We start from the raw sequence: 13,262 nt of genomic DNA, 5'->3' as shown, positions 1-13,262 counted from the left end.
GGTGAATAGCGTGTGAAAGGGCTCTGAATGCCTCGTAGCGCTTTCAAAAGTAAGTCTCTATCTCGAGCCAAATATGCGCCTGAATTTATTCAACCCACTCCAAAATCAACTCTACATCATTCCGAAACGGCATCATGGACGCGAAGAATATTGACACGTTTATGGAAGCAGCCATGGTGGCCGAGGAGGAGCAGCTGCCAGACGGGTGGCTAGAAAAAGCTCACGTCTGCACCGCCCTGCAAGGCTTGGGTGCTGAGCAGCGAAAGCAAGCCCTCCAGGGCTTGCCAGCTTGGAAGGAGCGATTCGCCGAAGCCAGGTGGAAACCGATCATGGAGGATCTCGAGAACATTGCTCAAGAAGACCACCTGCGGCTACCAGGACGTCTTCGACAACTGGAGCCAGTCACCCCCGCTGGACGACCTCAGCCGACAAGCAGCTCCTCCGCTCCGATTGTACCCTTAGTCGGCCAACGTTCACGACCTCAGGCTCTACAACGACTCAACACCGCTTCCGCCAATTTAGCCTTGGCTCGAAACATCACACCGCGTACACCGCGAGCACGCTGGGACGTTTTGCCTTCAGGTCCAGTCACTCCGCTATCTCCCACGCCCACGGGCAACGCATTTGCCGGAGGAGGCTTCTGGGAAAAGCTCACGCCGCAGCCACAGACTCCTCTGCCACAACCCGCCGTAGCGCTCGAACCTTGGTCGCCTATCGTGCCCAAGTATCCGGAAGGAAAGGCGGCATACGATGATGTCAAGCGCGATGTTGACAGGATGGCACTCAAGATCTGCGCAAGTCGGTTAAGCATACACTCAAATCTCAGTGACAGCGGTTATGTCCCCCCTTCGATGGTGAAGCCGAAAGATGAACTACACGGTGCGGAGTTCACGCTACAGTCGAGAGAACTCAAGCTTCGAACACAGATAGACACTGAACTTCCTGCGAAACTACAGCGCTTCGCGCACGACGAGGTAGCAATCCATGAGCAATACTCGATCAAAAATACCTCTGAGCTACTCGACATAGATACTTGGCTCCAAGTCGACGAGAAGGGCATGGAAATAACCACTATCCTAGACGCACAGCGTGATCTCATCCGTATGAACCGTAACCGCCGCAAAAGCAGAGAGCTGAAGCTCAGCGCTCAGGCGGTTCAGCTTGCTTGGGCCGTGAAAGTACTTGATGACACAGAGTACATGGCAGAACATCATGGGGATGGTTCGAGCACATATAGCGATGAAGATCAAGGATATGACTACAGCAACTTCATGCGCAGCATCAAGCGGGAGGTGAGCTCGGTTTCGGATCTTCTGTCGATAGAAGAGGAGAATCCAATTGGCGAAATCAGTTCACCTCGCTCGATGGCGACAACTACTATTTCGTCAGAGAGGAGCCAGGAAGCCAGCTTGTCGATGCGGACAAGCGCAAGTCCCGCAAAGCCCAACAGCCTGGCATTGCGACTGCGAGACGCCAGTATCTCTAGCACTGATTGCGCCTTGCAACGGAGCAGCAACGCAACAGGCAAACGCAGAAACCTCAACGTCTCCACGACATTGACCGAACAGGAAGAAGACATTCCAGCACCTGAGATCAGCCCAGAGGCCAAGGGATTTCGACATCAAGGGCCCAGTATCAACGACTTGACGAATTGGGCACATGAGCTCAAAAAGATGGAGGAAAGAAGGGCGGAGATGAAGGCGAACAGAAATTCAGCTTCTTCTTCTCAATACGACATGCATCCAGCTTTTCGGTTTCAACAGCATGGCCGGAAAAATTCAGATGAATCAGCGGAGAGCTGGGTGTGCAAAGATGCCGCAAGATATGAGAAGCAAGCTTTTGAGAGCAGCGCAGATACACGAACTCCCATCGGTTCTATTCCTGCGCACCATTTGGAAGTGCCTCCGACCCCTACAAACCCGCCACAACGATCTCCAATTCGCTCTAGGCCATTCTACAAATACGAGCAGCTCACTGGTCCGATACCTCTCCCTCCAGCATCACCCACCTCATATAACCGTCATGCACCTACATCGCACGAGAGATTATCTAATAAGGCTTCGCGACAGCTCCGACCCTCGGCCCCTCCCGAAAGACTGCCTCCGTCTCCATTCCAGCACCAGCATGAGTCTACCATACCCTCTCTCCACAACACGGTACGCCGTCAACAGTATATGCGGTCGAAGAGCAGTTCAAACTTATTGCACGATGAGGAGGAGGATTGGACGAAGGAGTTGAAGCATATGGAGAGCAGGGAGAAGATCAGACAGATTGGAGAACGGGAGATGTTTGTAGAGAGGGCGCATAGAAAGGCGAGTGGGCCAGGGCACGATGAAGTTGGGTATGGTGATTATATGGATGATGATGAGGAAGAGGTTGGTGTCGCGCGCTGAGACGAAGACTGGGGAAACCGAGACATCTGAGTGTGGGTTTACTCGTAGCTAACGACTATCGTAAGAGAAGTGAGCTTAGCTTGATCCGCTTGCAGGATAGCTAAAATAGCTTTTGAATGCAGCGCTTTGTGCAGCGAAAGAGCAACAGGGTCTTCTACATCGAAGATTGTTAGTAATAGCATCATTCCCTTTTACTTACAGACCTTCTCATCCTCACCCGCTGGCACGTGCCTTTTTAACCTTCACACAATTACGTCACACGCTCGGGGCGCATGTTTGGGCAAGAGCAAACGCTTGCCTGCCTACCTGCCTGCTCGTTTGCCTGCAAATTCTATTAATCACAAAGCAGCTCCATCTTTCAACCTCAACCATTACTTGATTACATCCTCTCAACATTACCACCTGAATTCTTCTATCGTCAACTTAATATTGGCATACTATCGCTCAACATGACTACGTCGCGTAGCAAGTCGTGGCTTCCGTTCTTCCGTGGCCACAGTGAGAGGAAGCCCAATGCGCGCGGGGAGGGGATGGAGGAAGGGGGTAAGAAATGCATGGGACTTTGAAGTGTGAACTAGATACTAAGGATGTTACGTAGCCGATGAAGCTGACTGGTCTGACACCTTCGAGCAGGTCAGTAGCTTTGGTGGCGATAGTTTCGACACTACTACGGAAGATGAGGCCAGGCTGCTTCCTCAAAGTAAGCCCCTCTCCCATCTCTAGTCCACCACGCTAACTAATGCAGTACCTCCCCTCTTGGGCAAAGACCTCCCACCCTGCGGACCCATACCCCAAGTCGCGTACGAAAACGTCAACAAGCGCATCCGCAAGCTCTGGCTCCAGCAAGCTGCCGCTCATTCCGTCAATATTCCCATATACAGCATCTGCCTCCTCGTCAAAGACGATCTCGAAGATGAAGCGAAAAGGGCACCCCCGAAAAGCGAGCTGGGCACCAAGGCGCGCAGGCCCTGGCGCCGTGAGGATGTGTTCCTATTTGAGCTCGGTTGGGCTAGATACTTCGTAAGAGAGGCGGAGATTCACGAGAAGAGGGCGACCATGAGCGTGGGAGCGCGGGAGATGCAAGATTTCATGGAGAAGCTATATCCGATTCCTAAGGAGGCGAAGATATTCATCAAGACTAGGCCGAACAAGAATGCTGTCCTTGATCTATGGAGGGAATGGCAGCACAAGAAGCGCGGGACATCTTCGCACGACGGCGGGCAGTCAGCTCTCGGTGCTCATTCGACAGTGGGGGGAGATGGTGCACAGGAGCCTAGCGGTGAGACTGAAGTCACAGCAACATCTCAAGATGCTCATGTCTCGAATGTTGACGAGCATGTCACAAATCCGATGCAGGAAGAAGACATACAGTGTCCAGTCCGACAGGAGGAGGAAGGGGAAGCACAAGACCTTCTACACGTTGAGCAGGTCTAGGAGGACCCGCGTCAGCACAAACTGAATTGGAAGAGACGTAATTTCTTTTGCTGGGATTGGTAACGGGTAGCCGGCGATGCGTAACCTCATTTTGTAGTAATGAGCTTGGTATGACAGAGTCATGGAACAGTGACAAGTTGGAGTAGGTGGATACGTTACTTAGGACGTATGTAGAACCTGCGTCGAGTATGCATATAACTCTCTTTCTTTCAGTCTACTCATAATTTCCCATACTCACCGTAACTATCTGATTGAGTCTCATCTACTCCGTGCTACGGTCGCTCATTTATCCACATGCTGTCATCACAAATGTCTCCGCACTTAAAACACCTCTACAGAAACCACGATGGCTCACACTAAGGAGTCGGCGCTTTTGAATTCTTCTCCACATGTTATCAGAGTCCTGAAGCAGACATTAAGGGAGTATATCTAGCACTTACTTAGCAATTTTAGATGCAGGGTATGTTTAGTCTTTATTGCAGTATGTTGCAAAGTTTGGTAACCATCTTGCTTTAGCTCTTGTAGGATCCGGCTACTCTTTTCGCATTTTCTTGTAGTTAAAGCCACCCCACTTTCGACTATCACTATACTGCTCCACTGCTCCACTGCTGCACGGTACATCGGGATCTAGAGTGTCGTATATTCGCGTCTATCCTATCTTGAGGGCTTCAGTATCTCAAAAAAGCCAGTTTCACTATGCTACTATATGTTTCCTACCCTATATCCACTCTCACTTCATGTTCACACCCTGTCTAATCATTTAGCATCAAAGTGGCGTCATTTAGTAAACCTGTGGTGAGCTAGACTTTTACCTTTACCCTGCCCCTCCGAACTGCTGCCGGCACCAGTAGGGTATAAAACTACCGCATCTCCCAGATTTTTCTACTTTCTGCTCCTCACCCCGGACACACTCTCTCACTTGACCGCTCGACTCTCAGCTGCGCCTTTTTCTCGTCCTCTTCAACAGCACCGCGAGCACTTAGCTTCGCTACGAACAAACCAAACTTTGTAAGATTTTCCAACTCTTTTCCAGTAGACCGGCTTCTGACTGACCAGCAGCAACACAAAATTCCTCAACCACCATCATGGTTCAGTGGAACGCCGAGAAGGACCAGGTCGTAAGTACCATCGTCCGGCCCCGCATGACTATGCTGTAGCTGACCGCGACAACTAGATCCTCAAGGGCATCTTCAAATTCCACGAGATCAAGAACTCCGCTCCCCTCTTGGAGTACCTCGCGAAAGAGATTGGCGATGGTAAATATTACAATTTTCGCATTTCTTCCGCGTGCCTTTTCCAACTCCTGTTCCTGTTCCCTTCATCTCCCGATAAAAAGTGTCCTGACTAACAGTGCATTTACAGGATGTACCCCCAAGGCTGTCTCACACCGCCTCAACAACATACGCAACAGCGGTAACAATAACGGCACTCGCTCCAGCGGAGGTACTCGCCCCAACGGAAGCGTAACGCACACTCCCACCAGGGCTACTTCGACCCCCAGGACTCCTCGGTCGCGCGCCAAGGCCACCCCCAACAAGAAGAAGGTTTCATCCAATGAGTCCGATGGCGGTCCCGAGGGCCTTCTGGACGAAGATGATGAGGTCATGTCTCCCTTAGCTGCTCGCGGCAAGCGCGGTGCGCGCCAGTCGTATGCTGAGCCTGAGTCCGAGGAGGAGCATAGTGACTATCAGATGAGCAAGCGTGTCAAAACCGAGCCTATCGATGACGACAACGAGTCGACTCTTGGTGGCGTCGCCAACGAGGATGTGGAGGAGGAAGAAGAGGTCTAAGCTCCACTGATCACTGCCAACATTTCTGTGCAAGCCTTAGTGCCCATTGACTATGAGAATGGATGGCAGCTAGCACTTACTTCAGACATGGATCTCATTCAGCGAGGGCTTGAGATTTCTCAACTGAACACTTCTTTTCCTAGGTTAGCATAGGACAAGCGAGAGGCTCTTTTAGGTACTGACTGGAGGGATTCTTGATAGCATAATCGCAACATCGCGAGAAGTGGAATCTTAACGATAAAGTAGTGCTTCGAATCCGAAATCTTCAACAACTTCACTTTGTTCTTGCTTCTCTGTGATGTCTATTGTTCAAGGCTGTCTTCATGGACCGTAAGGCTGTTAATGAGGCTAAAGCTAACCTCATCTTATATACTCTTCTTGATATTCAGCTTCCTTCGTTCGATTCCTATACTCACAAGGAATGCTAGTCCGCCAGCGGCAATCGGGAGAAGAAATGTCGCAGTGATGGCACGCGAATACACAATGATGAGCCGGTCGACTAGCGACTTGGGAAATCTACCTCTTAACTCTGTTCCTCCAATATGCCGCACGACATCCGCGATGTCTCTGAACTCGGCCGACCGCCTGAGTTCGCGAATAAGAACACTTGAAAAGATGTTCTGGCCGATTCCCACCGCCACGGACCCGCCCAAACACATGCAAAACATGAGTAGTGCATTGCCCATCGGTACATCGCCCTGCTCCAGAACAACTTGAACTACGGTGTATGGCACCTGTATTGTCATGCCGAAACCTATCGAAGTGAGCACCTGATATCCTACCCATTCCCGCTGAGGACTTCCGGGCTGCAGCGTATACAGCATTCCACTGCCAACCGTCACTAAGCTGGAACCCAGCCACATGAGAGGGACATAGTGTCCAGTCTTTGTGATGAAAGCACCGCTTACAATCGCTGCCACCACTTCTGGGACTAGGTAGGGCAAGAGCTGAATCCCGGACCGCTCCGCAGTAGTTCCTTGGACTACTTGGAAGAATAAGGGAAGGTAATACGAATGCACAAAGGTTACCATGAAAAAAAGGCACAAGAAGACTGCACTGAGACCCATGGATCGCTGCAACGCAACATGACCCGGAAATGTCGCCCTGTGGTTCGTCAACGACGCCTAGTGTGTTGGCAGAATCAGACTTACGTTTCTCCAGATCGCCATTCCCATATGATAAAGGCGATTGTGAGTAGACCACATCCAAGGAGGCAGCCCCACGCTCTGGAATCACTCCACGGACGTGTAACCCCTCCCATCTGTAGTGCGATAATCAAGCATACAGATGCACCGATCAGGATTGTTGAGCCCTGTATATCGAGTCTCAAAAGCTTCTGTGTAAGGGCGATGTTGGTATTCGACTGGAAACGAGTCCGAAGAAAGAACGTAATCGAAGCAAGGGCCAGTCCGCAAATAGCTTCAAAAATGAGTATCGTGATCATTTTGACGGGTTTTAATAGGATTTCAAGGAACTTACGCAAATTGATCCAGAAACAGAACCTCCAGGTCAGAGCCTTCGAGTCGGCAAAGACACCACCAAGTAGCGGCCCCGCAACTGCCGAGACGCCATACATGCTGCTCACGATGGATAGATACAAGGGCCTATTCTTCATTGGAACGATGCGTGTTCCGATCGCAAAAGCCCCTGAATTGATTCCAGCTGCGCCCACGCCTGCAAATGCTCGCCCAAACGTAAAGACCGCCGAAGACTTTGAAACAGCGCAGATGATTGATCCAACAGTAAAGATCAACAACGACACCTGGTATGTCCGCTTCATGTCAAAGTAAATGTAGACTCTTCCGAACGGGGGCTGGAACGCCATTTGCGCCAGTAGGTATGCAGCACCCCACCATCCGATGTCGTTCGTGGTTTGGAATTGGGCTGTGATTTTAGGAATGGCGGTCGCTGCAGTGCCGGTTAGCGTCATTCAAGATACGGTTGGTTCGGGAACGGAAATTGGGCTTGATATACATATAATGTTTTGGTCGAGAGCTACGAGTAGAATGGAGAGCATGAAGGATATGGTTACGAGCACGAGCCTGCTGCCTTGCAACTCCTCGCTCTCGACTTGAATTTCGCTCTGATCCGTTGATGGCTGGAGCCGTGGTTGGTCGCCTTCTGGATCGCTTACTTTCGCTTCCAGGTTGATGGCGTCTCCATTGCTTGAGGTTCGTTGCAGGATAGCTCCTTGGGCAGACAGTGGACTGGGGTTCTGAACAGACATGGTTTTGTTTTTTTGCCTGAGAAACAAGTCGTATCACTTCAAATTGAAGCTGCTGCAGATTGTAGATTCAACCTCTCAGCATCAGGGACAGGACCTGGGTGTAACAAAGCGAACCAGAGAGTCGGTGCAATATTCGCCCGGCGGCGCATCTCTGTACCGTCTTGTGTAACTATCAGATTCGGCAAGGAGGTGGCACAGTTGCAGAGCCAACACCACGAAGGATCCAAAACATGCTTGTAGGTAAGCCGCATACAATGGGTCTTGATAGACACATCACGGTCATGCGGCAATGCAATACTTCTGCAGCTGTCCAGATCTGACTAAGAGGCGTTCGTACCCAGGAAGCTGATGTGTACTAACAAATTCGGGCCGTTGCCCTTGTCCCGTCTGACTTGCATAAGCTACGGATATGGCAAACGCTCCGTACCGCAGGCGTATATTCTCCACGATTCACATCTTCAAGTTCGCATGTGTGCGCATAACCATCTCCTCAACATTGTCAGATCAGCCCATTTGCGCGTCATTGGGCCGCGTCCCTTCACAACCCTGATTTGTAACAGGTGATCAGTATCCACAAGTGGAATGCGCAGACAACTGACCATGGCGTGGAGCCTGGCCAAGCTATTGTGGAGACCAAAGCTGCAAGATCTCCGCGGAGACAATAGTGGGCCATGTGCCAGCTCGTATGAATGCAGTGTTGATCCTCTCACGACATAATGGAATAGCCGCCAGATACGATACACAAGATGCCCCCACATGTTCTCGGAGTGACTGAGCAAGGAACACTATTCCGTGATGGATTATCGTCCCAATCTCCCAGGATCGCTGTACGTATGGCAGAAAACATCGCTCCTGAATCTAGTACTGCAGACCTCGTAAGGATATATAGCTGGAACTTTGTGGAAGAAGAGTCTAGATAGTTAAAGTAACCAGTTAGTAGTTGGACGTAAACCGAATCGCAAAATCTCTTCACCAATATTCTCATCACCTCTCTATTCAACCATGGATACGTTACCAATCTACGTGCTCAGCGTCACAGTCGCCGCATCGTCACTATACGTTGCACACCGTCTGTATGCGCATCGGCATCTTCTACGTCCATTTCTTACCTTTGCGTTGGCAAACTTTGTGCATCCTATAAGCGAAAACGGCTTGAAGCAGCAAGATGCACTGGAGAACTTTTATAAAATCCAGGTTCGTAAATATCTGCTTGCCGTATAACCCAGCTCTTACCCGTATCAGGCTCGTATATACGACATAACCAGAACATGGCTTCTCCATGGTCGCGAAGACATGCTCATTCTGGTCGCTGCCCAGTTGAAGTACCAGGCAGGTCCGACACCCAATGGAAGAAAGCCCATATGGATCGATATCGGGGGCGGGACCGGATGGAACATCGAAGCGATGGCCCAGTATCTTGACGTGCCCACCTTCTTCGAAAAGGTCTATCTGGTGGATCTTTCGCCATCGCTGCTAGCCGTGGCCCGCGATCGATTTGAGCGTCTTGGGTGGACCAATGTCCAAATTGTCTGCCAGGACGCACTTGATTTCTGTTTGACCTACAAGGACCAGGCCGACTTGATCACGCTGTCCTACAGCCTCAGCATGCTGCCGAACTTCAATGCCATGATCGACGCATTTGCAGACTCCCTGAGCGAGTCTGGTGTTCTAGCCGTCGTAGATTTCTACGTACAGAGCAGAATCGACACGCAGGGCCGCAACTTCACAGGCGGCGTGATGAACCGGCATGTGAATTGGCTAGGCCGCACTTTCTGGCGGACATGGTTCGAATTGGATCGAATCAGCCTAGAAGGGGCGAGACGGGTGAGACTAGAAGACCAGAGCAAAATAGACCCATACTTACGGGGCTGCAGGACTATCTCGAGTACCGTTTTGGTACGCTCAAGTGTCTGAACCAAAGAAACCATATTTTCGGCACTCGGATACCTGTTGCTATCCCATACTACATCTTCCTGGGCCGTCTCCCTTCGTCGTCTGCTTTCCACGACAATCTGAAACGGACGGACGCCGCTTGCACTGGAGCCCCACATTTTAATTCTCAAGTGGACGCCGATATTTGTGACAGTCCCATAGGGGCTTTCAATGGGCAGTCTAAGGTGTACCAAGCAGCTAGAGAAAATCTGACACGGGGCGTACCCCTCCCGTCTACTTTCTACCAGAACACGCAGTATCGCATTCACTATGACGAGCAGCTTCCAAAGCATACTCAATTCGGCAAGGAATTCATCTACGCCTTTACATGGGAAGACTCCGAATGTGACCGGCGACTACTTACGATATCGCCGGATGATGTGGTTCTCTGCCTCACGTCAGCCGGCGATAACTTGCTGGATTATCTCCAGGCCTGCTCACCCCGGCGTGTGCATGCCGTGGACCTGAATCCTAATCAGACCCACCTCCTCGAGCTCAAAGTTGCGTCATATCAAGCACTATCTTACATGGAATTCTGGGCACTGTTCGGCGAAGGACACTGTTCCGGATTCCGCAACCAATTGCTGGACAAGATTTCCCCGTTCCTCAGCTCCCAGGCCCTGCAGTTCTGGCTTGATAAGCCGACGATGTTCACTTCCCGATCTGGCTTGTACTCTCATGGCGGCTCGGGGGTGGCACTGAAGCTGGTAAAGTTCATCCTTTATGCCAGTGGACTCAGCGGCGCTACGCAGAGACTCTGCAGGGTACGATCTGTGTCTGAACAGTGGCAACAGTGGCTTCGCCTTCGCCGAGTGCTTTTGAGCAGGACTCTGCATTGGTTTTTCGTGAACTCCGACTTTCTTTGGAGAGCTGCTGGCGTGCCCGTTGCTCAGGCCAAACTCATAAGTGACGATTATATGCTTCGACAAGGACCTCAGAAGACGCCTATCGGAGCTAACGAAGGAGTATGGGAGTACATCTCAGACACGCTAGATCCTGTTGCACGCAACACATTACTAAGTGAAGATAACTTCTACTACCTCCTGGTCCTAAATGGAAGGTACACCGAGCGGTAAGTCGCACCTCTAGTCAGCCGGTGGATTCCCCTGCTGAAGTGATTGGATATAGGTGCAAACCCCCGTATCTGTCTCAGTCGGCATTCCAGAAGTTGTCACGCCCGGGGGCCTTTGATGGACTCTCAATGCACACTGATGAGGTCTGCGAGGTCATTGAGCGCATGCGCCCTGGCTCGCTGACGCTTGTCGTGGTAAGAACCGATCTCTCCAAGAGTACCTTCTTGAATGGGAGCTGACTGCGGATCCGCGATTTCTTAGATCATGGATTCCATGGACTGGTTCGACCCACAGGGCTCCGAAGCTGCGTATCAGACGAAGATGATTCATCGCGGCCTGAAACCTGGGGGTCGTGTGTTCCTGCGATCAGCCGCACTAAAACCATGGTATATTGCAGAGTTCGAAAAGGTGGGGTTTCTGGCCAGACGAGTGGGCGTCCGGACGCCTGGCAGCTGTATTGACAGGTATGTTGACCAATCCCCATTGAAATGCTTGTGACAAGGAGCTGACATTGCGTGGGGTGAACATGTACGCAAGCGCATGGATCATCACTAAAACTGCGGGCGGCGACGGCAACGGCAGGGATCGACCCGCACTCGCATGAGCTAGGTGCTACTATTCCCGGCACACGGCACAGATTGCATGCAAGAGATGGCATGAATCTGCAGAGGTCATGTACTGGACTGGCAACAGAGTATTATGGAGTGTTGTAGTCCCGAGGCCGTCCATTCGTTCCACGTGTTCCGGAAGCCGGATCTAGTGTTGATACGTCGTAGCGTGCTTAGTAAGGACTAGAGATATGAAATTGCAATACAGTTTCGACGTGCATATGTAATTTACACGTACATATGCAGTGTGGGCAAATACGCAATACGTAAACTGCGGTCGTCGAAATCGTACGTTGAGTACCCATAGACTGGAACAACACCACGGCCCCTCAGATCCTACAGGATCAACATGTACTAAAGGAAATAGTTTGACCTTCTTCCTCCACTACTGCCTACCTAATTAGGCTGCTTTCCCCGAGTTTATCGGGTTCTGGCCGGGCCGATCATTCCAATCACCCAATCTGCGGCCCGCTCCGCAACCGGTCCACTATGTCTGATGCTAAAGTCGTGTGGGATACCTGTCGCAGCGAATTCCATGCAAGGTGCTACTGCCCAATCGCTCCCATGCGTCAAGTCACTCACTTGTCCAGCAACTTGGTGATTTCGGGCTGAAATAAGAGCATCTCGGTGGAAGTTCGGCACGTATTCATCGCGTTCTCCAAAGAGAAGGTGAACTCGGGACTCCCACACCTGGTCGTCCCAGGCATCTGCGGTGATGCGGCTAAGTTCTTCTCGGAGAAGGTGTCTGTCATGGGTGCCCGTCAGCCACAAACTGTAATCAAAGACATAAATCGCTTCGGGCATAGCGTACATGCTTTCTGGAAAGCCCCAGGGACTCTGCAACCAATGCACAGTCGTTGTAGCAGAATGCTCGGGGTAGCCCAACAATGTCTTGAGAGCATGTTGTAATATCCTAGTAGGCAACAGACCGACAATGCGGACTACAAGCATGACGAACAATGCAAGACAAGGTACATCGAGGAGACGCTGAATACGTCGACCACCCGCACTCTGTGCCAAATGGACCACGGCCGGGAATAGCCCAATGGCACCCACCACGGATGAAGCCAGTGGGCCAAGGTGCGTGCGGCGCCTTCTGAGCATTTCCATTATGAGATATGCGCCCAAGGAGTGCCCCATCAGAATCACTCGAGTATCGGGCCCAGCATGGTCCTTGAGGAAGCTCTCGACAAAGTCCAATTGGCCGTCAATGTCGAGTGGCATGCTTTTCGTCTTTCTCGATTTCTGCAATCAGCAGTCAGCTGTCAGATCCCGCGGGGAAGATCCACCTCATTGCTTTCGCAAAGCGCTGACAGTACCCACATCTTCATTTTTCAGAGGCCCGCACTCGAAGCCGGCTAAAGTGACCCCTAACACGTCAACGCGGAGATACTGCTCGGATGAAGCGATGCGTTCAGACAACTGGAGGTGAAGGGCTTCAAGGAACGCCTTATAGAACTCAATCAGGCCTGGATTGCCCGGTAAGAAGTATACAAGGTACCGTGCTTCGGGTTGACTGGCGCTAGGTCGTGGCATGCTGTTAGAGCCGCTGAAGAACAATGTGTTCGGGCAGTCCGCTGGATTGGCCATCATTCCTAGGGTGTGGTTAGAGAGTTTTGGAAGTAGCGCTGTCTTCAGCGATGGTTTAACAATCTTTCTGTACTCCGGCGATTTCGAGATGAGTAGTAGACATACAGGATTTTCTTTTGCTGGAGTGTGGCAAAGTGACAGTGGAACTGAGCGGACTGAGTATTAAGATCGGTACTCCTACCTGCCCGTGATGCGAACTAATAAATAGAAAAAAC

At 51.2% G+C, this 13,262-nt stretch overlaps 5 protein-coding genes across 5 annotated transcripts; 3 read left to right on the top strand and 2 right to left on the bottom strand.

Annotated features, from left to right (window-relative positions):
• Positions 1-134: 134 nt before the first annotated feature.
• K460DRAFT_350891 (uncharacterized protein) lies at positions 135-3,827 on the top strand (the record flags this gene model as incomplete). Its single annotated transcript, XM_040931542.1, has 5 exons — positions 135-2,375; positions 2,503-2,561; positions 2,743-2,936; positions 2,992-3,093; positions 3,139-3,827. 5 exons carry the CDS (start codon positions 135-137, stop codon positions 3,825-3,827), a joined length of 3,285 nt encoding a protein of 1,094 aa, XP_040793459.1.
• Positions 3,828-4,280: 453 nt separating this feature from the next.
• K460DRAFT_400929 (uncharacterized protein) lies at positions 4,281-5,617 on the top strand (the record flags this gene model as incomplete). Its single annotated transcript, XM_040936373.1, has 4 exons — positions 4,281-4,287; positions 4,887-4,945; positions 5,002-5,083; positions 5,190-5,617. The coding sequence occupies 4 exons, from the start codon at positions 4,281-4,283 to the stop codon at positions 5,615-5,617; spliced, it is 576 nt and encodes a 191-aa protein (XP_040793458.1).
• A 365-nt stretch (positions 5,618-5,982) lies between these two features.
• K460DRAFT_272541 (MFS general substrate transporter) lies at positions 5,983-7,844 on the bottom strand (the record flags this gene model as incomplete). The annotated part of the gene is made up of 4 exons (XM_040927808.1): positions 5,983-6,721; positions 6,769-7,036; positions 7,097-7,525; positions 7,592-7,844. The coding sequence occupies 4 exons, from the start codon at positions 7,842-7,844 to the stop codon at positions 5,983-5,985; spliced, it is 1,689 nt and encodes a 562-aa protein (XP_040793457.1).
• A 1,002-nt stretch (positions 7,845-8,846) lies between these two features.
• K460DRAFT_273980 (uncharacterized protein) lies at positions 8,847-11,453 on the top strand (the record flags this gene model as incomplete). The annotated part of the gene is made up of 6 exons (XM_040927921.1): positions 8,847-9,038; positions 9,087-9,668; positions 9,719-10,848; positions 10,905-11,043; positions 11,111-11,317; positions 11,355-11,453. The coding sequence occupies 6 exons, from the start codon at positions 8,847-8,849 to the stop codon at positions 11,451-11,453; spliced, it is 2,349 nt and encodes a 782-aa protein (XP_040793456.1).
• Positions 11,454-11,665: 212 nt separating this feature from the next.
• On the bottom strand, positions 11,666-12,962 carry K460DRAFT_23576 (uncharacterized protein). The gene is made up of 2 exons (XM_040927295.1): positions 12,269-12,962; positions 11,666-12,202 (listed from the first exon to the last, which is right to left on the bottom strand). The coding sequence occupies exons 1-2, from the start codon at positions 12,679-12,681 to the stop codon at positions 11,878-11,880; spliced, it is 738 nt and encodes a 245-aa protein (XP_040793455.1). The 5' UTR covers positions 12,682-12,962; the 3' UTR covers positions 11,666-11,877.
• Between the last annotated feature and the right edge of the window lie 300 nt (positions 12,963-13,262).

The sequence above is a fragment of the Cucurbitaria berberidis genome, assembly GCF_010015615.1.
Source record: "Cucurbitaria berberidis CBS 394.84 unplaced genomic scaffold K460scaffold_1, whole genome shotgun sequence".
In the NCBI taxonomy this organism is placed as follows: domain Eukaryota; kingdom Fungi; phylum Ascomycota; class Dothideomycetes; order Pleosporales; family Cucurbitariaceae; genus Cucurbitaria; species Cucurbitaria berberidis.
Note: the sequence above shows the minus strand (reverse complement) of the source record. Positions and strands in the feature narration are given on the sequence as shown.